Source organism: Rhinatrema bivittatum, chromosome 6 (genome assembly GCF_901001135.1).
Source record: "Rhinatrema bivittatum chromosome 6, aRhiBiv1.1, whole genome shotgun sequence".
Classification (NCBI taxonomy): domain Eukaryota; kingdom Metazoa; phylum Chordata; class Amphibia; order Gymnophiona; family Rhinatrematidae; genus Rhinatrema; species Rhinatrema bivittatum.
In genome coordinates, this window is record NC_042620.1 from 347,197,500 (window position 1) to 347,218,630 (window position 21,131).

General features: G+C 36.2%; 1 protein-coding gene and 1 long non-coding RNA gene across 2 annotated transcripts in view; one reads left to right on the forward strand and one right to left on the reverse strand.

The window, feature by feature from the left end:
- The first annotated feature begins 14,589 nt into the window (after nucleotides 1-14,589).
- LOC115094733 (zinc finger protein ZIC 4-like) lies at nucleotides 14,590-16,887 on the forward strand. The gene is made up of 2 exons (XM_029607992.1): nucleotides 14,590-15,235; nucleotides 16,268-16,887. Exons 1-2 carry the CDS (start codon nucleotides 14,590-14,592, stop codon nucleotides 16,885-16,887), a joined length of 1,266 nt encoding a protein of 421 aa, XP_029463852.1.
- A 3,714-nt stretch (nucleotides 16,888-20,601) lies between these two features.
- LOC115093995 overlaps nucleotides 20,602-21,131 on the reverse strand; it is a 36,511-nt gene continuing 35,981 nt past the window's right edge. Inside the window, exon 4 of the long non-coding RNA XR_003857460.1 lies at nucleotides 20,602-20,725. This is a non-coding gene — a long non-coding RNA (uncharacterized LOC115093995). The remainder of the gene's footprint in view (nucleotides 20,726-21,131) is intronic.

The window sequence follows — 21,131 nt, forward strand, 5'->3', positions numbered from 1 at the left end:
GAAGGAGCCCGAGCGCGGGGCACGGCCGCCGGAGGGGAGCAGCAAGCGGGACCCCAAAAAAAAAGCAGGATAACTGGGGACGACAACAACAACAGGCAAGAAGCTGGAGGAAAAAGCCGAGAAAAGAGGAATCGCTTCACGCCAGGATGACCCGAACTGCAAGCAGCACCACAAACTTTTCCCTCAATTCCCTTTTGTTGTGTTTTGGGGGTTTATTTGTTGGTTGTGCAAGGAAAAGGAAAAAAAAAAACCCACAAAATCCCGGAGTTGTTTGTTGTTGTTGTTGTTTTCTTTTTCAGTGATGCTGGGAGGGGGGTAGGGGGAGGGGGGGGGTGGCGGGGGAAACAAGTCCTGATGGGGGTGGAAAAAAAAAATAAATAAAAAGGTCCTGCCCGAGAAATCTGGGGGTCCGGCAGAAGAAGAAGGCTCCGAGCTCAGCCTCTCCGGCGGGCTAATGTCCTTGCACTGATAAAGTCAATCCCTCACTCCCCGCACATAAACCAACTCGGGAGGCCGCCTGCCTTCCGCCAATCAGCGGCGACAGGGGGGCCGGCCACGTGACCCCGGCCCCGGGCGCCCATTCGCTGCTCGGCGCTTGATTGGCAGAGTTTGGGATTGAATATGGCAGCTTCATTTAGACGGGTTTTGTGATTGGCCTGCTCGGGTTTAGTAGTCTCAGGTAAGGTTAATGGGTGTCATATCGCCCAAATATTTTGTTTACTTGATATCCAGTTCCATGGTACATATTATAGGTTTCTTTCGGGCCTCTCAAATTCACATGCTCCTTTTAAGAGTAAGCTCTGTTTTGGAGCTGTTTTTGCCGCATCGGGCTCTAAAATCCTTTCTGCTAAATTGTAGTCTTGCAATATTCACATTTAACACTATAATATACGTTTCTTAATTTTCCGAAATAAAAAAAGTAGATGGCAAATAATTAGATGTATGTGTGTTGGCTACTATTATAAATGTTGACATTACTTTTTATAGCTAGTCATTTATATTTAAATGTGCACCTCAACATTAAACGAATATTAAACTCTGAAATCACTGGTGTCGTTCAAAATATTAAATAACTCAAATCCAAATCAGATTCTTTTTCACTGCAGTTTATAAATTGGTAGCTTGTCCATTTTGTTAACTAAAAAAAAAAAAAAAAAAAGGTCTTCAAAAGAGTGTTTAGAAGGATTTTGATATAGGCCCCGATTCCATATAAAACATAGCTTTATTTAAAAAAAAACACTTTACACAAGTAAACCGAAAAAAAGTATAGAAACAATGCTGATAAATATTATTATTTGATCTGCGCTTATATGTATATTTTGCAGTGGCATTTTAGGCATTCTAAGCATTGTACATATAAAATGACATCTTTTCTCAGTTTGTTGTAGAAATCTGCATTAGAATATAAAGAAAGATTTTTTTTTCAGTAGCAACGTGTCTGTCTTGGAATGATTATCGGATTCAGACAGCACTATAAATCCACTCATTTTCTGTTCTGGAAAGCATTTGCAAAGAACTATAGGGAGCAAGACTGGAAATAAAAGGGAGAAAGAAAGATGGCCGTAATTGTAATATCCTGAGATTTGCTGAGCCCAAAAATCTGTCTATTGAGCCAGTTTCACAGGATTGCCGCCGTCTCTCTGCAGGAAACATAAAATCTGATCAAGTTCAGAGACACATTGAGAGGCTGCCTCAAGCAGCGCTTTATAACTGCAGCCCTTTCACATCCTTCCCCCCAATCAGCCCCGGGAAAGAATTCACATTCTTTATTTTAGTTCTGAAAAAAAAAAAAAAACTATAAAATCTCCTTCAGTAGCAATACCATCTTCCAACAAAACCAATCAAAATTCATACTACACTTCCACCAAGAGCACACTAAAAGTTGGAAGGTGAGTCACTTTTCTCTTACGTTATTGCATATAAAATCGTGCAACATGTAAGCATCTTAATGTTGGCTGATAGATTAAGCAAACGTTTGGCATATAACAGATCTCTCAGTAATTAGTAAGGTATGTCTGAAGATAAAATCCAAGCAATCCGTTTTTAAGAATGACATAAAGATTCTGGTGATGGGTTGCTCTGGGTTTAATTTGTTTGGGAGCCTGTGTTTCATAGATTTTTGCCCGGGAAACGGATTTTGATTTTATGCGATGGGACGGTGTAAAGCTAAGCCTAGTGAAATACCATGCTTTGATGTTCCTTTGGTGAATGCAGTACATTTCAAATAGCCTCCTGGCCTCAGAGTCTCCTATAGAAAACTGCAAAGGTTTATGGTAACTCCCTTGTTCTTTCATGGGTGTCAGCAAAGTTTCCCTAACTTCTCCTTTTCAGTGGTTTATTGGTCTGTTACAATGATGGACTAGCACTTTGTTGCCGAAGGTATACCTGTTTATGTGTCTACCTATGTATATGGTCCCTATAAGATAATTAATTACCCTAAGCACGTGTTCTGTTGTCTCTGGAACAAAAAGACATAATTCAATTAGATCATCAACTGAGAATTCTGTTGTGAAATGTCTATGAAGTTGCCGACCTAGGGCATGGGAGGGCAAATGACCTTTGATTTGTAGAAGGCCTGACGTGTAGTTTTCATTGTCTTTATTCTTAATATTATGTAAAACTACCTTTCTGCTATAAAAAGAAGAGATTTCAGGAAAAACTTATAAATGTAGATTTTTGGCTCAGATTGTCATTTTTGTTTTTTTTGTTATATGTGTGGGGGAGCATGGGGCGGGGGGAGAGAGGGAGGGAGGGTATGCTGATGGGGAGGAAGTTGATAAATTCATCCAGATGTGTAAATCTTGTTGGCTGTCAAAATAAACAGCCTTTTGAGAAGAAAGTGAAGTTCACAGTGTAACGTTTTGCGAGTCGGCTACACTTTATAGTAAACCTTTCAGCACATTCAAGAGAAGGAGTTAAACTTGGCATTTCCCGGGGAAGTGCGGAAAGTTTTGCATGGAAGCAAATAAAAATAGTCGATCATTAGCTGCAAAACCATTTTTTAAGAGAGAATAAAGGAGCGATGGGGCTGGCGAGCTTTGGGAAGAGGTAGCTTAAACAAGAGAAAAGCCACTGGAAACATTTTTATTGCAAAGGCTTAAGGAATGTTAGACTGAAATACCGCAGTTTATATGTGCAACAAATTACATCAATAAAACATTACATCTTTATTAAACGGTTCCTAGCTCTGCACAGGTCTGATTGCATGAAAAACAGCATCGTCTGATTATGTTTTGATTTTATTTTCCATACCGTGTAAGGAACTTATTATCCATCGAAGCTTTACAGATTTTTTTTTTTAATCTCAAGCTAAATATCAGCCAAGCATTTAATTATAAGTGAGGGTGGGGGAAGTTTGTAGAAACGAAAGTACAAAAACACTGTCATCTGAATTTGCACTTTTAAATGTCTGCTTTTGGAATTATATTCTCAGGAAATTAATTTTTAACAAACAATAAGAATCCTGTTGATATTTTTCTGTCAAGGCATTGGCATAGTATGTTACAGGAATTCTTTCTCTTCTAATTTCTATTTATTTCAGTCACATAAAGGGGTTTAATTAGCAGCGTTTGAAACTTATGAGCAGTAGCGCTAATCTTTAAGGGCCTAGTTACAGTATATTCTGGCATCCTCCGTAAGTAAATATATTTAAATTGATTATTTCAGAGAAAGCACAGGTAACTGTTATTGATGCATAATAGTAAAGGTTTGCCATGCCCACATTAAAAACAAACTGAAAAAAGATGGAGTAGTGTCCTTCCTCGTGTGTTAAATGTACATATCTTTTCTATTATTTTACTTTTTTTCTCTCTACTCGGTATGGTATTGAAATCTGACACCCGCATGATTTTCAAAATCGTTTAAAGCAGCACTGAACTTCCTGTAAGCCGATGCTTTCTGATTTATTTCTATACCCGAATGGTATGAATTGTTATAAGAAAGCTTCTGGGTCAACATTTTTGTTAAATCCTCTCTTGGCTCAAGCAAAACAAGATTATCTATACAGAATTATTATCAGAAACCGTAGAACATTAGAAGAAAAGAAAACACTAACAGCCTTGGGAGTGATTGTCCTTAGAAATTTGGAAGAGGACCCACCATATGATATATGAAAAAAAAAAGTCCTTCTTTTTTTACTCCATCTCTCTTCTGCATTTTATGTTTCCTATGCTTCCTTTTTTTCTTTTCCTAGCCATTTTCTTTTTCTTTAAATTCAGTTTTACTATTGTTTCTTCCGATGTGCTTGATATGTAAACAGTTGGATAGTCCTGAAAAATATTTTAGAAAACAATGGCCTCTTAAAGAAGTTTTTCAGTGCTGCTGGATCAGCTGGCAAATATTTTAACTCTAAACGTATTTTTAAAAGTCATTCTATTATAAACAAATATATGCTACTAATAAGCGCTAAAGAAAATAGTTTTTATTCTGCCCTCCAAGGTCATAAATATATTGCAGTTGTGAAGTAATTAAATGCAAACCAGAAGAGAATGGGATATTTGCATGGTGCCTGTCAATCACTGCAATTTAATCACAGGTACCCTTGAACTTCGGATGGATGCGCGGAGGTAAACAGGGCTCAGCCTGGAAAAAAAAATAAACGGGGTGACTGTTTTTGTGAGTATAGTTCTGGGAGTGCAGCTATAATGGCAGAAAGAAGGAATGCTATCTTTTGAAAAAAGAAACGTAAACGACATACACTTATACAGCCTCCACTCCCTAAATTTGAATTAATTTAATGGTAAACGAAAAGATGTACGTTAAGTACAGACCAGATGCCGGTTGATGTAAACTTATAGGAAGGTAAGAAATTTCGCAAGTGACCACCAAAAGAATAGAAACTGTCAAGCTGTTTACAAGATCACTTTACATTTGCCAATCCCCTCTTAGCCGCGCTCTGCGTTTGAGGAAATCGTGATCTCACTGAGATACAATACATAAAAAGAAACTGGATTCCGAATTCACTTCCATAACTTACTGTCTTCTGTGCAGAATACATTGGTTCGGTTCGGGGGTGGTGAGGAGTGGGGAGGGGATGGCGGTGAGGAAATAGTGCAAAATGAATAGATCCAGGATGGTCCTGAATAGATATTGCTGCAGTAGGGAAGGTAATTCTGTAGTTCAAAACAGGAACAAAACCCAGAATTTCCAGAACCGACAGAGTGTGCGCAAAAGCCTTCTTGCCGACAAGTTCTAGCACGCGTTGTGCCTCAGAAAGAGCAAAGTCGGAGACATTTGAGCTCCTAAGCTTCCAGAATTTACTTGTTTTGATGATAAGACTTTATCTTCTTAGAAAGCACAAAAATGAAGGTCAGAATGAAAAGCTTTTCTTCCCTTTCACCTCTTCAGTTCATGGAATTTTTATTACATTATTCCTCCATACCCCCTCCAGACACCTCGCTTTCTAAACGTGTTAGGATAGCTGAAGCAGGCAACTTCAGAGTGTCTACCTTTTGTATTTCTCTTCGGGGTCATAAACATAAGCATTGCTAGGACTTTTGAATTGTGCTTACGGGATTCCACGTTAGTGGCAAATACACAACTTGATTTAAATATTATTCTTAATGCATATGTTGATCATTCTACTGTCGAACAACACGTTACTATTGTTATATCTGACTAAAATCCAACAAAATGACCAGATACACTAAGCATTTTTTCCCATAAATACAAAATGGCCATCGTACTACTTACTTAGAAAGTTGCTTTCGTTTTTAAGTAACTAATTTCACTCCAGGCCCCATAAACTGCAAGAACTTTGATTTCTTTTTATTTGAGTTTATTTTAGTTTCCAAGATAGCTAAGTAATAAGTGAAGACAATTCTCCTCAGGAGCTGTTTAGGTTGCCCATACTTACATCTATACTTCTGTGCCTATGTATATAGACTAGATGGGATCAGATATCTGGGCTATCCAAACAACGACAAACGTGAGTTTTGCCATACCTTGAAGCAAGAGTGTGCAACATAGCGCCAGTCAAGAAGCCACATATTGCATCTTGTAAATACAAACATTTTTTTTTAAAGATTTGTTTTCATTAATCACCTCTCTTATAAAAATAAAGGTTTTCTGAAATATTCTTAGCTTTTGAGGGGAAAAGTTGTGAATATCTCAATCAGTGAGGAGGTGACCTATGCCCCGGAGGGTGGTTTTATTGTCCTTCTTTTGCGGGGACACACAGTTTATTGACCCTTTCCGCGTGACTGCACCCTGAGGGGCAACCAGAAGCACCAAACTACTTGAAGGCATGTGAACTGAGCAAGTCACCAGTCGCCATCTACCTACACTATCAACTGGCAAGCTCTAAGATAACACACTTTTATCTAACTGGGCTGGAAGAACAAGGCTTCTTCTGCGAGGTCAATTTTCAGTATAAAATAGTCTTATAAATGCACTGATTCCTCAATCTAGACGATTAGGTGATTAAAATATGAATTCAGTTCACAGTTTTTTGTTTTTTTAATCTACATATATTTGTCATATATGAGAGGATGAAAAAAGTCCAACAAAATGTGCAGCATGAATGTAAACACGTAGCACTAATACACAGCTGCGATATCCTAAATAAATAGACAATGCTCTACTGGATGAGCATGCACACTTTTTTCATTTAATTAATGGACAAAGTCAGCAAGTATTTATTTCTAACTTAAATAATGGAACGCATACTTGACATTAATTAAATTATATATATATATATATATTTTTTTTAAGAAATTGATCACTTGGGCATTATTACTAAAGTCGCATCTGTAGCAAACTCTCCCATTGCTGATTTTGGTAGCTGAGCACATACAATGTCAAGGAAAAAAAATTCTGCCGGCACCTTCTACACTCTGTAATAGAAAGGTAATCAGTAGCCAACTATCAAATATACATAATGGGAATATTACAATTTAATCTAAACTGATCTCTTCTGGGTTCCTGCCAATCCCTCAAGGTTCAAGTTTTAAATCTTAATAAAAAAAAAAAAAACAAGTTTAAATTAGCAAAGTCCCTTTTCCCGCAAATCCTTTCCAAAGAAATAGAGTCGACTATCTTCAGAATCAATCTCAATGCCTTATTTTTGTGGCGCGAGAGAAAAATAGCAGCCGAATATCTTCCGATATCTGACCATTTAAGACTCAATAATTTTGCATAATTTAGGCCTAGGTATATTGTAATATCTATTTCACATAACTTGTAATATTTAAATATCTATGCACATCAGCTAGATTTTAAGATTTGATACATCCAATGACATCACAAAAGAACAAACGATGATTCGGCAAACATTATATTGTGTAATAATGATATTGCAACTTTAAGTTATATAAATGCACTCAAGATGAATATACTCTCCCTTTATTTTTCGTCCTATTTTTCTCTTGCAATGCATAATTGTGCCATATAAGATGAGAAGAAAAGTTTGGGAGAAAGGATCCCATGCAAATACAAAATAAATGACCATATAACCACCCACACAAAAACGTATGCATGTGTTACACAATATAGTGGGTGCATGTTTGTTCTTAAATTATGTAAATACATATCTTTGCACACACACTTTATCCAAAAAAAGTAAGGGTCATTATGTAAGGAGTGAAAACAAAGAAACAAACATATTGGACCCAGATCTAGAACCTCTTATTGTTACTAGATTCTAAGCACGTTATTTCATATTTCCTAATTCAGGGTAAAGTGCCTCATTTTGTGCCAGAAATATTTCTCAAATTTTCCATAAGTGCTACACTTTTTTTCCCCAGTTCATTTAGGACACCATATTCGCAACATTGTACTCTGTACCTGCACAAATAATACTTTCTCAGTCTACCTACAGAAAATGACCAAGAAGAGAAATGTTTTCATGCAATAATTAAATCTTACAATACAGCAGGTTTGACTTTTATTACAATAAGATTGTGGTAGTCACAACACTAGGCTGAGAAGCTTTTTCCATTTCACGATATGACTATTAAGCAGCTTATGAACTGATATATTTCCCCTCCATATTCAATAAATATATTCATCACAAAGCTATAGCAAATTTATGTAATTATAGAAACCTGTGCTTTAAGCATATAATTGCAAAGTACTTGAAAGATCTGTTTATATTTACATATTTGTATAATCAACAAGTCTTTTTCATATATTGTGTACTATAGAAATAATAATAATAATAATAATAATAATAATAATAATAAAACAGAATGGTTAACCTAAAGTAATCCTCAATTTTACTGATAGATTTTCCTGTAGAACTATCTGAGGAGTTTTAACCGTTAATTTTTTTTTCTGAAAAAGTAGATCAAGTCGATTGGTTTCTTCTCACACGGTAAGTGATGCAGAGTATTGAGCAAAACTCTTTTTTACAAGATCCTGCCGATTAGACCTTCTTCGGTCCTAAATAATATATCATATTTTATACGAATCGTCTTACAAAGCCCAACCGAGTATTACAAAATGGTTTGCTCTTCATTGTACAGGAAAATTTCAGAATTATTTACCCGGCCCCATTAAAATGAACTGAGCCTGGACTTGCATTTTCAGAGTTCAGTGACGGAAGGGATGTGATGCTGAGGAGCAGTGGTCTGGTGGTTAGAACATCAGACTGCTAACCAGAGTTCAACTCAGCTGCTGCTCCTAATGATACCAACCTTTAGAGCCCTATTTACTATATATTTTTCCCATAGACACAAAATGAGAGGAAACATTTAGTAAATGACCCCCTTAAGTAAGCCTTCTAGGTGCAGGGAAATACCTTCTGTACCTGAAAGTAACATACCCTGAGCTACCGGTGAGAAGGTATGAGAAATATAAATAATACTATTTACAAGGGCAAAATAAATAATGCTGTGTACAAGGACAGGGTATTACAGCTTCTACTGTTCCAGTTCTTCATCCTGATTCGAGAGCTTTAAAGAGAAAGGCTGGCAAGAAGTGTCCTTACATTTCATCTTTCTCTTCAAAGAGGATAGTTCCTTTAGAAAGTCTTTATTTTGGGAAGTGTTATTTTAAAGAGGACATGAATTGTACACGAGAATAACCTAATAGTAACGCCTTCTATATATAGCATACACTGCAGTAACAAGTGTATGCAATGCATGGAAACACATTAGCACCCACCAAATATTGCAAAGATGAGGCTTAAAAACTCTCCCTGATTTATTCAAAACAAAACTCAACTAGATAGTGTGGAGATAATTTTCGAAAATTTGAAGGATGTAAAACCGGAAGATACATGTAAGTAGCATGTATGCACATTAGTATTTCGCAAGAGCTAGAAATAAGCGTGTACTTGTCGTGTCACATATATACACGTCAAAGGGAAAAAGGGTTGGTTTAGAGCATTCATGGGCAGCGACTGAAAGTTTGTACACCAGTTAGTATTTTGCATATTACCAAACTTTCCCCTAAGCTTTCACGTCTCTTTTTGGGTGGCAAGAATGGGTTGTGTGTGTGTGTTTGTGTGTGTGTGTGTGTGTGTGTGTGTGTGTGTGGTGGTGGTGGTGGTTGTGGTGGGGGAAAATCAGGGTTAAATGCTAGAGGGTCTAGGTGAAATGGTGGAAGTGTTGGCAAACTGGTGTTTAAAAGGGCATACACAAGTATTTTCATAAGCACAGTACACACATACCTTATAAAATATCTGCTGCCACACTTATGGTAATTATGCACATATTACAGTTATTTGGCACATAAAATCTATGTATGCACTGTTGTAAAATACATATAGAAAGTAAGTGTCTCCCTGCATTAAAAAAAGTGTTCATACAAAAACATATATGCATACTTTCAGTGCAGAGATATGTAGTATTTTATAAACTGCAGCTCCTGCCACACAGTTTATAAAATAAAGGCATAACAGTGTACACACTCTCTTATATGCCTATGTGCTGAATTATGCACATTGTTGAAAATTACCCTTCCTATAAGTGCAATCATAAAAGTCAGTTAAAAATCCTAATCACAATTTAGATTATAGTTTTTAACATTCAATCAGTTGGATTGTGTATTTCCTAGTTTAAATGTCCATAATCTCTGGAAATAATGGCAAGGAAATCTGTTAAGCCACAGAGGCCAATCAAGGTCTCTTGCAGTTCAGGTGGTAATGGTAAGTAAGGTGTCTAGGAGTTATAGAGGAGAACTTGGAAGGAATTCAAGCCTGATTTTGCATGAGAGAAACAAGTTAATAACTCAAACCTCATTCTGGATCCCAGTCCTGAACTACAGAGAACCACTTTTTGGGAGTTTGTCAAACTGTTAAATTGCAAAATTGGGAAAATGAATTACTCTTCTCATGTCTTTATATCATCCCACTTGTGATTTTTTTTTCTGCAATACTGTTAGCTTAGTTTTGCTTTCCAAATCTGATCTCATAAAAGCTTGTAAAGCAGAAAATATTATTAGTTGTAGCAAATTAATGTTGAGACTTGTAGCACTGTCAGCCTTGTTAGTATTTCTTCCATGCTTACAATACAATTTTTTTAAAATTATTATGTAAAGTACATATAAAATCTTTGTTGACCATTCTCTCAAGGAAATGAAGGAATTTTGAGCTTTGTTATATATTATCAAATATATTTAAGATATATTTTATTAAAATAAGGAACTCATTACTCTGATTCTCTTTTTCTTTAATTTGAACATGTAATTTCAAAAATCAACTATGACCCATTTGCTAATTATTGCATGATCAATGTTCATCTTTTAAACAGGGGGCCTGATTTACTATGATTTTCCTTCTATTTTATGTCTGTGAAAAAACTTAGTAAATCAGGCTACTGATGATGGGCATTAAATATAACTGAGGGTGGTTTCCATTAATTACAACTCTACATTTTATTATGTTAAGCTCTTGTGTTCATTGCATTTCTTTTTATATTACTTTTGCAGCTATAAATCCTAAAATTGCTTATATGCAATAAAATTATCATGTTAAAAAACAGACTTTTAAAAATGTACTATGACTTAAGAGGTATAATCTACATAGAAGAAAAAGGAATATAGCCCCTGTTTTGAATTTATATAATTGCCTTTTTTCTGATAAAAGATAGGAGAGGACAGAATGAGAAAAGTAATGAATCATGTTAGGAACAGTAACACTAAAATTATTTGAATTCCTTTCTTCTACAAATCATAAAATCATTACTGAATTTGCAATTTCAAATGTGTTGATTTGATGGTCTAAAATATTCCAATATATTTTTGGCAAAATAACATTATTATATAAATGAGCATTTCAAAGCAAAATATAAATTTAATTTATTTCAGTATATTAAGAATGAATATTGGTCCTTGACCATTTAGGTCATTTTCTTAGATGTAGTTTCTAATTTCATATTAATCTTAATTTTATATTATTTTCTGGTTATTTTCATTGGATTACTTTTTATATTATTTATTGCCATACTTTGTTTTACAAATATTGTAAGTATCAAAATTATATGTCTATTCATTGTCCATAAGAATATATTTTAAATGTTCTACTTCTTTTTTATATAGTCAATAAGTTCATAAGAACTGTTTCATTACCTAATTTTGTCAGTGTGTACCTTGTATGCATGTGTGTTAGATTATGAACTATATATAAAGTAGCTAACATCATTTTAGGAAAATTCTGTTTATTGAGCAAAGATTATTAACAAACAATGCCCCATTTAAAACATATTAGAAAATATACAAATGGAGCATGACACATTAACTAAAAGTTTCTCCAAACACTTTAGCTCAGTTGCCCCCCCCCCCCCCACCCCTCCCCCTCCCCCCTGAAAATTCCCATCAATAATATTTAAACACATAATGTAGTCACAATCAGGCTATGGATTCTCATCCAAAGTGAATTAAGGTATGGATCTAACATCATTTTAATGCACCCTATTTGCATATATCGTAATTGTTTTCAGTTGAATTATTTTTTTTTTAATCAGTACACAAATCAAATATTCTTTATATGTTATTCAGCATCAATATGTATCCACAGATACATATTTTCCAAATCCGAATTTGCCTTGGTAGATTTTTGTCAGTTATTTGATTTAATCACCAATAGGAAAACCAGAAATATTTTTACTCCTGAACTTTTTAAACATTTTCTCAAGAATTCTTTCTTGCTCATCTTTTAAATAAGGAATGATAATAAGAATTTTTAAAATATAAACATTAACAGTTATAATTTGTAATGAGAAAATGATGCATACATAAAACAATATCAATACATCCTATAACAATTAAAATATAGAATAGTTATGCATCTAGAATTATTTCCTTCCTTATTCAGGCTCTTTTTTAAATAATACTGAAATTGTCAGTATAGTAAAATCTATGAATGCTAATACATAATCTAGCTTCCTCCCCTATCTTCCAGCTTGAAAAAAAAAGATAACATATCAAATATGTCACTACTTTGACAACTCTTCAAAGTGTAAATGCTAATTATTACCACAACTTATAAGAACTTGTACGTGTGTGTTTTAAATCAGCAAAATTAAAATGCTATTTTTATCACTAATTTCAAAATTAACTTAATAAACACCAAATACTGACAATAATGCAGGTTAATTATAGCTCTGAAAAAGGATATGCACATATGTGTCATAGAGTCAGGCATAATGTTCCTCAAGGACACTATAATGTCAAGGTAAGACTAATTCCATAGGGCAAACCAGTGTGGCACAGAATAAACTGAAGCCTTGGTATGGGAAAGATTAATTGCTTATAGACTGCCTGGGATTAAAAAAGCAGGTTACAACCATATAAAAAAATCATAACACCCAGTTTTATTTGCCATTAGGCCTTCAGAGAATATCCTTAGATGCAATATAATTAACACAAAGACCACCCCACTCTCTTATCTTTTAGCATAAGTCCTAAGGAAAATGACCTTAATTAGTTCTAGGTCACATAGTAGTGAGTTTTCTTAGACTAGTTCATTAGTATTTACATTACCTTAATCCTGTTAGCGCTGCAAACACTACTATAACTATTATAGTTTAAATGTAACTCAGATCCTTAAAATTAATCCTTACCGTTCTGATCCTGTCTCGGCTCCTGATTGCTACTAAATATGTTGCATATTAGGTTAAGCTATCTGTAAAGATAACAAAGACAATGCTTCAGAAGAAAATTCATTCCTGTCTGAAACTATGAGTAATAAAATGCGCGCGCTGCTGGAAAATGATAAAATGGCATATTTACTATTACGCTATAGTAAACATTATTTGACATAGGAAAGTCCTCATACTAAAGACAAATTTCGATTGTTTAGTAAATAGAACCATAGATGTGTTGTCTGAAACTAGAGTACATTATTTAGTACCGAAAAATATAAGTAATCTGAAACTGAGTCACGGCTTGGAGTTATGAGTTTTAAGTTTTCCGCTCTTCCTTTCCTTGTGACCTTAGCAGCTGCTGAGAATAGCCCAGGATGCGTGTGTTCGTGACGTTGTACTGAGGCTCAGAAATCTAAGTCAGACTTTTTCTATTTTGTTCTCAGATTTCCAGAAAGAAAGAAAGGGAAATAGCACATTCTCCAGTGGTTCAGCTATCCGCAACTTAGTTTCTATACCAAAACTCTTTCTGGTTCCGGAAAATGCTTTCTGAAGTTCCTCCTGTGCGTTTCTTGCTAATTCTACAAAGCGGAAAGTGGTGAATCTGCTGTGGGGGTGATAGCTAAAGTTTGGAATTCAGACGTACTATGTACCAAAATTCAAGTAAGGAGGAATGACAGAACTTATTAAAATATTTTATTTGGAACAGCTTTTATTCGCTTGTTTAGAGTTTTTTTTTTTTCTCCTTTTTATTTTTAAATCTCGGTTTTCTTTGAAAGAAAAAAAAATCATCATGCTGTAAAGGAAGCCGTGAAACGTTATTTCCTTCGACTGTGCGGTGCTTTTCAAAGGATAGTGTGATATATTTTAGAAAAGAAATCATGCTGGGAAAGCTTGCGTGTCTTCTTTCTGGCAAACTAAGCTCTTGTCAATCACGGCCCAGCCTATCCAATCCGCAGGCCCCCTTTCTGAAAGCAGCTCATCCCGCTGCGCTTTTATATAGCGCGCCCGCTGCAGCATGTTTTGATGCATTTTACTATCACTTTAAGGGCTATGAATCAGGAAGGCGCAGAGCCCCCCCCCCCCCCCCCCAGCCCCCCAAATGCTTGATAGGTTTTGCAGGGCTCACGTAGCCTTTCATGTGTTGACTGTTTTTGTTATGGACACTAACATCTAGGCAAATATAAGGAATAAGACTAATTAATTTTGCAGGTTCTCACCCACCTATAGCCAGCTCAATATATGACAGACTTGTGGAGGTTCAATAGTTGCTCTCTCTCTCTCTCTCTCTCTCTCACTCTTTCTCTCTCGCTCTCTTATGTCTACCCTGGGGATAGTAATACCGAACTCAGCATGGTGCTGCCACCTTTGGTACTGGAAAATTTAGGGCACCCCACTGGCAATTCCTTAAAACTCGCCTCCACTCACAGTTTACCAGATTCTAAAGAGGCTACGTCCTCCTCTTGCGTTGGATATCCACTTTCCTTTCCTTCTGCTGCTGGTTATTTTCACGGTTCAGCCACTAGCAGGGATCTCCGGCCACAAACACGATCTCTCGGGATCAGTAATGCCCGGAGTTGCAGATCAGATATCTTCAAGAACATCTTACCAGGACATGTTTGGGATGCACCAAGACCCAGCCAGTGACGAAGAAAGGGAAGGTCACACTTCTTTCAGCTCATCACAAGTGCAGAGAGCAAAAGCCATTTCCCGAAATATTAATGGACAGGTAGCACTGGGGCTTTCAGGAGAGCTGATGAGAAGGTCTGACTACGGCAAAGTGGCTGAAGCCAAAGGGGACCACTTTATTTCTTCGTTCTTAGAAGGTTGCAAAACAATGAGCATTGCACTGAACAGAGGGAATGAAGCATTTCTCACTTTTACTGGACAGCCCATCAAACAAGAACTGATCTGCAAGTGGCTTGACAGCAAAGAGCACATTTCGGGGCAATCTTGCTCCAGAACATTCAGCACTATGTATGAGTTAGTTAACCATATCACCGCTGAGCACGTCGGGGGACCGGAGCAAACCACGCATATTTGTTCCTGGGAGGGCTGCACTAGAGAGGAGAAACCCTTTAAAGCCAAGTATAAACTGATAAACCACGTCAGAGTGCACACAGGGGAAAAACCATTTCCGTGCCCCTTCTCTGGTTGTGAAAAAGTGTTTGCAAGATCTGAAAATCTGAAGATACATAAAAGAATCCACACAGGTTAGTTAGTTAGCTAGCGGTAATAACAGAAAATCCACGTCTAACCTATTTGCAGAACTCCAAGAAATAGGCGCGGTTCATTTTCCCACAGGTTAATGTGGTGAAATAGAAAGTGTTGAACGCGATAGCTGTCAGCATATAATGTGACTTAATTTGATTTCATTATTAAATCCTGTTCTAGTGAAAATTTGGGGAAATGAGTAAATGAAAATAATAAAAGCAAGGCTCACAATATAATTTAGTAAGTCCAAAACAAAACCGTTTACATACTTACGTGATGGTTTTATCTTTAGAAAAAAAAAACCTAACTAGAAACTGCAGCGTAAATGTGTGCAGTTTATTCAAATGAATATCATATATTGTATTGTATTATATATGTGTACGCAGCATGTGCCTAGATACAAACACATATATGCTCAGATTCGTACACAAAGAGAGAAAGAAAGAGACTATATGTACAGTAAATCTAGAGTGTCAACAATTTAATGATACCAGTTCTAGTCTTACAAAATTTCAAGCAAGGGTGTTCTCTAAACACTGAAAAAAAGTTTCACTTGCTTAAATTTTTGCAGCTTCTTAACGAGACCGTCAGAGCAAACAAAAAGGGATTCTTTCCTTTTATCTGTTAATCAATGGATAAAGTTTATTGTCCTGTTTCCGAGTAGACGTATCATATGCTGAGCAACGGTAACTATGGCGGCACACGGTCTAGGCAAGAATAATATAGTGACAAGGCTTCAGAGCCTGCTTTGTCTTTTCACAATTTGGCAGAGCCTAACATTTTACCAAATATTAAGAGGTATTCCCTATTCTAGATGAATTTTTTTGTCCATATACAAGCACCACAGATCACAGAAAATTCTACAATGCTAGATATTTAAAAGTTCCTGGTATGAAAAATAATCCCTAAAATAATAGGTTCTTTGATCTTGGAAATTACTTGTTGCCTCCTGCTAACACGTTATTATCATCCTTCTTAAATATTCGATCGCTTCAGTTCCCTTTTTGTGAGCATTTGGGTTTCTATTCCAGGAGAAAAACCATTCAAGTGTGACTTCCAAGGTTGTAATAGAAGGTTTGCCAACAGCAGTGACCGCAAGAAACACACCCACGTGCACTGCAGCCACAAACCCTACATTTGTAAAGTAAGAGGGTGCGAGAAATCGTACACACACCCCAGTTCTCTGCGAAAGCACCTGAAAATGCACATCTGCACAGATGCAGACATCAGCCCTGCACACGAGCGCTTCAGGTCCAGCCAGACAGCTGCCTCGGCTCACAAGAGAACAGAGGGCGAGCAACCTGCACGTCAGGCGGACTGCCTAATGGAGTCTTCTCGCCCTGCCAAGAGCCGCCATACCGACACCGGGAGGGCTCGGTCTTCACGGGCACCTCGGGCAACGGGAAGCTCCTCGCCCGCTCCTGCTGCTGCATCAGAGCAAGAGCAAGGTCTCTTTGGCGGGAGGGAGAGGAGAACCAATCCTTTCCACTCGCTTCAGCCCAGCTCGCCCGTAATTCCGGTGCCAGCTTCTCAAGGCTTGCCAGAGCCTTACCCTTTAACACTGCCCACTGGCCTGGCATGGCGCCATGTTACCCACTACGCCCTCTACAAGTTGCCCAGAAAAGTTTCTTCAGAGGACAATGAACCTTGAGCGATACGGTGTGAACAAACTACGTTGTAAATAAAAAGATTGTGCTAGCACATAAGGAATACATTTATTCTATTTTCGTATACCACCTTTGTTCAGCCTTCTCAAAACGCTAGTAACCTGTAACAGTAAAACGATTTCTTTCTTCTGGACAACCAGATTTGCATGAATACATTTTCAGAACTTTTCAACAGCAGTTACATTAAATAACTATAACAACTAGTTTAGGATATCTATAACATTAATATCGACTAGTAGACTCCAAATGTGCTCTGTATTGTATGTTTAGCATGTTGATTTCTATTAATCAATAATGGAAATATAACTAAAATAAATACAACTCTTCATAATTTGAGAAATAAGATCCCATGAAGTTAGTTTAATAATATTACCATTACTTTATTAATTATTTTAATTGTTATATCTTTCACCATCTATCGGTATGGTAGCCTGAACGCTTTAGTTTAACACTGTGCTGAATAATCCGATTAGATCTAATGACTCACAGTTCAAAATACATTCAACATGGCGCATTTCAGCATGTTGATTTACATGAAGCCACAGGGATCAGATTTAATAAAGGTTTGCGCCAGTTTTGCTCCAGTGCAACACTAGCGCAAATGTTTAATGATCTGCCTCTCACTCAAAGCCTTTGTAAAGAAGTATTTCAATTGCACGCGTTGATGGGTTTATTAGCGACTACAGATTGACGATCACACTTGCTCAGCAAATTTATTTCCATTCACTTGTTTTAGGTGTGCCTAGTCTTTAATGAAATAAAATGCCAACAATGCATTTCCTTTCTGTACACAATACATAAAGTGACCTTGAAGCTAAACCAACTGGATGTGGTAGTTGTATGCATGGGTTTTTCTCTTAAACTAGTATTTTCAAATGGTTAGTACTTCTCACCATTCTATCATTTTTTTTCAACTCCATTGGCGTTTCATGTTAATCTCTCAACCCCACTGCAGTATAATCAAAGATTGTTTGGGCAAGAGGAAATGGAATTGGTATAATTTTATTTCATGAATTCTTGAAGAAGATGATAGTGACTTGTGTTCTGTACCAGCTGTTGAGAACAAAGTCTAATGTTAACAAGTTGGAAATAGAACTCTGCATTTCTTATGTACTGTATGACTTTTATTCTGAATGTGGCAATTCCTCATCAGGGCTCCAACATGAAAGGTAATTTATATGTGACATATTTCTAACATCCTCACTCTTCCCAGGAAAGGTATAGAACATTACTAACTTTAAATTTCAATATCATAAGATCATAATTCCTATGGTGTTTTGTTCCCCAGAACAAAATGCATAAACAAATCATGCTAACAGATGCATGAACATTTTCTTTTCAGAGAAGACAATAAAGATAAAGAAGGATAATACATGGTAAGTATATGACCTCAATTCTGCAAAGTTTGGAGGTGTTTAAAAACCATATACATGAAGAAACATCTGGGGGATAGAACTACATATCATGGCTAGAGTTTCTTTCTGTAGCATGGAAATATCTCCAGATAATAGGCTATTTACCTACTTCAGGTATTTAGTAGAATTGAAGATTCAGTCTAATTTATAAACAGGCCGATACAGTAAAGATGTGCGGAAAACGGGTGCTCAGTGTTGAACGCCCACTTTCCTATCGTACGCTCAACCATCTCTCCTGGGCATGTGATACAATATTTAAAAGAGGGGGTCTCGCTAAAAAGGAGGTGCTAGGGAAAATTGAACACACCTAGCACCTCCTTGGCAGCAGAAGCCCAGGAAAGGTGGCTGTTAGCGGGTTAGAAAAACAGGTGCTCTTAAAATTGAGCATCCCTTTTCATAACCTGACCGTTTGCATACTTTTTCTTTTTTTTTTACCTTTTGGTTCCTCCGACTTAATATCACCAAGGATATTACAGAGGATGTGCAGAAAAGCAGTATTTTTTGCTTTTCTATATACTTTTTTGGACTGCTCAGAAATTAATGTGTGCTCTGGGAAGGCATTAATTTCTGAGCGCTAAAATGTGTGGATCGGACACACATATATATATATATTCTTTTTTTATTTTTATATTTTTAAATTTTTTTTTTGTATCTGGAGCAAATAACTAATAACCTTATCAACATGCATTTGCATGTGATAAGCACTATTAATTTCGAGGGGGGGGGGGGGGGTTGGATATGCGTTTTGGGTGTGCTAAACCCCTTATGGTATAAGGGGTTGTGGACGCGCGTCCAACCGTGGGTTAAACAGTGTACTCAGCTGAATGCACTGTATTGTATTGATCTGAAAGTGGTTTATTTGTTTTGTGGTTTAGGGAACAAAAAAATAATCAGGCCTTTCAGGAAAATTTGCATGTTGTAGCTAGGGGCCCTTTGACACTTTTGTAGGTATCTTTAAGACCTTGCATTCCTGAATGTCACAGACTAGTATACCATGTGATGGAGAACATGAGTAGTTTCATTCAACTAGTTTTTACTGATTATGCAATCAATGAAGTATTAAACTAAAATCTAATTTATGAAGGCTGGAGATGCTGGGGCTGGGATTTAAATAGCCCCTTCCTGCAAAATCAATATTTGAAATCAATGTTTTTATCCTTGTCTCCTGTGTGGAAAGAGAACCATTCCCTTTCAGCTGTTTTCCTTATCTTTGATGTTCTGAACTTCAAACATGAGCCAACTTTATCCTTTCAGAATGCCAGAAGAGGCAGCAAGCACAAACAATGCATTTTGTTCCATAACAATGAACTTTTTTCACATAACAATAAATGGGTTCTTTAAAGGCTCTTCATAATGAATGGTCTTCAACAAATATGTAATTCAAAGGAATTTAGGACATGCTGTAAATGCTTCATAAAAGAAGTCAAGTTTAGGAACTTAAGAAATGTTAACACATTTTGAACAAAATATTGGGGTTGCAGTCTATCACATAGATTGTAAGCTGTCTTGGGTAGAAAGCATTCTTTATCTCTTTTATCTATTTGAGTTGTCTTAATCATTTATGGTGCCCCTGTATAAACTTATCTATGTTTTGTTTTTCTAAAAACACCTATACAAATAAAATACAGTAATTATAATTGATTGCTTTTCTATGGTTTGGCTATTGGAAGAGAAACCTTGACCTTCCCTATATTTTATTTTTTTATACCATGTGACAATACATATTTCATATCCATCCGGTTTTCAAATACCAGAGGTAACATCTAAGAAGCATGACCTATGCTTTTTCCAAAGCTGGATGAAACATCTTTACCCATGATATATATCACCTTACAATATATAATAACAAAAGGAACCAAACTTAATATCAATATTTATAAAAAATATATGTTACATTTTTATTTCTGTAAATGCATATTAATTGAATATATCAGCACAGCAGATTTTTTATAATGCATTTATATATAAAACATACCTGCACGTTACATAATTCTATGCATACAGATGTATAGACACAAAAACTTTCACAACCACATATAACATTCATAAATACCACATATATGTGCAATTCAATAATTATACAAACTATTTTAAAATACAAATCATTATTTGACAAATTAACATTCAACCATACCCCATACCCCTACAAAGGGCCCACTTGTTTCACCTATTAAGGTTTCGTCAGAGGGATGCATCTCATTGTATCCCAACTTTCTCTATACCAGGAAAGGATATAATTCTTCTCTGATTATTCTCTTATAGAGTATACAAATTAGATGTGACATCAGCCATAACCATTCTATTGTTGTAACTGTTTGCTGGCAACCGCACGATGAAATCTAGAGAAGCTCAATTTGAGTTATTTCTCTGTACATACAAAGTTCCTTTAAATAATGAATTGCAGGTCCTAATGAGGAAAACAGGAAAGAGCCAAAACACTAGCAAATTAGATGTAAAACTGGGACAAGAGAGAATTTGAGGTGAGACTTGTAAAAGAGACAAAAACTAATAATAATAATAATAATGTTTTCAAGTATATTAAAAGCAAGAAATCTGCAAGGGAGTCAGTTGGACAATTAGATGACTGGTGGCAAAAGGGGCATTCAGGGAGATAAGGTGCTTTCATTTGAAATGAAACGGGGAAATTTGAACAAAATGTTCTTAACTTCATGTGTAGAGAAATTAATCTAAACTTTACTAATCTGTTAATCTCTCTGCAAACCAGGTTTGTAGTGAGGGGTATACCCAATGTGGTGATAATGCTTGTCCTAATTTGTTCCGTGCAAAACATCATTCCAGTTCCAGAAACACTC

Excerpts from the sequence above, each read along its gene's own strand:
- LOC115094733 (XM_029607992.1), top strand. The coding sequence starts at position 14,590 with ATGCCCGGAGTTGCAGATCAGATATCTTCAAGAACATCTTACCAGGAC. Across the intron at positions 15,236-16,267 it reads ACATAAAAGAATCCACACAG|GAGAAAAACCATTCAAGTGT; the intron begins GTTAGTTAGTTA and ends TTTCTATTCCAG.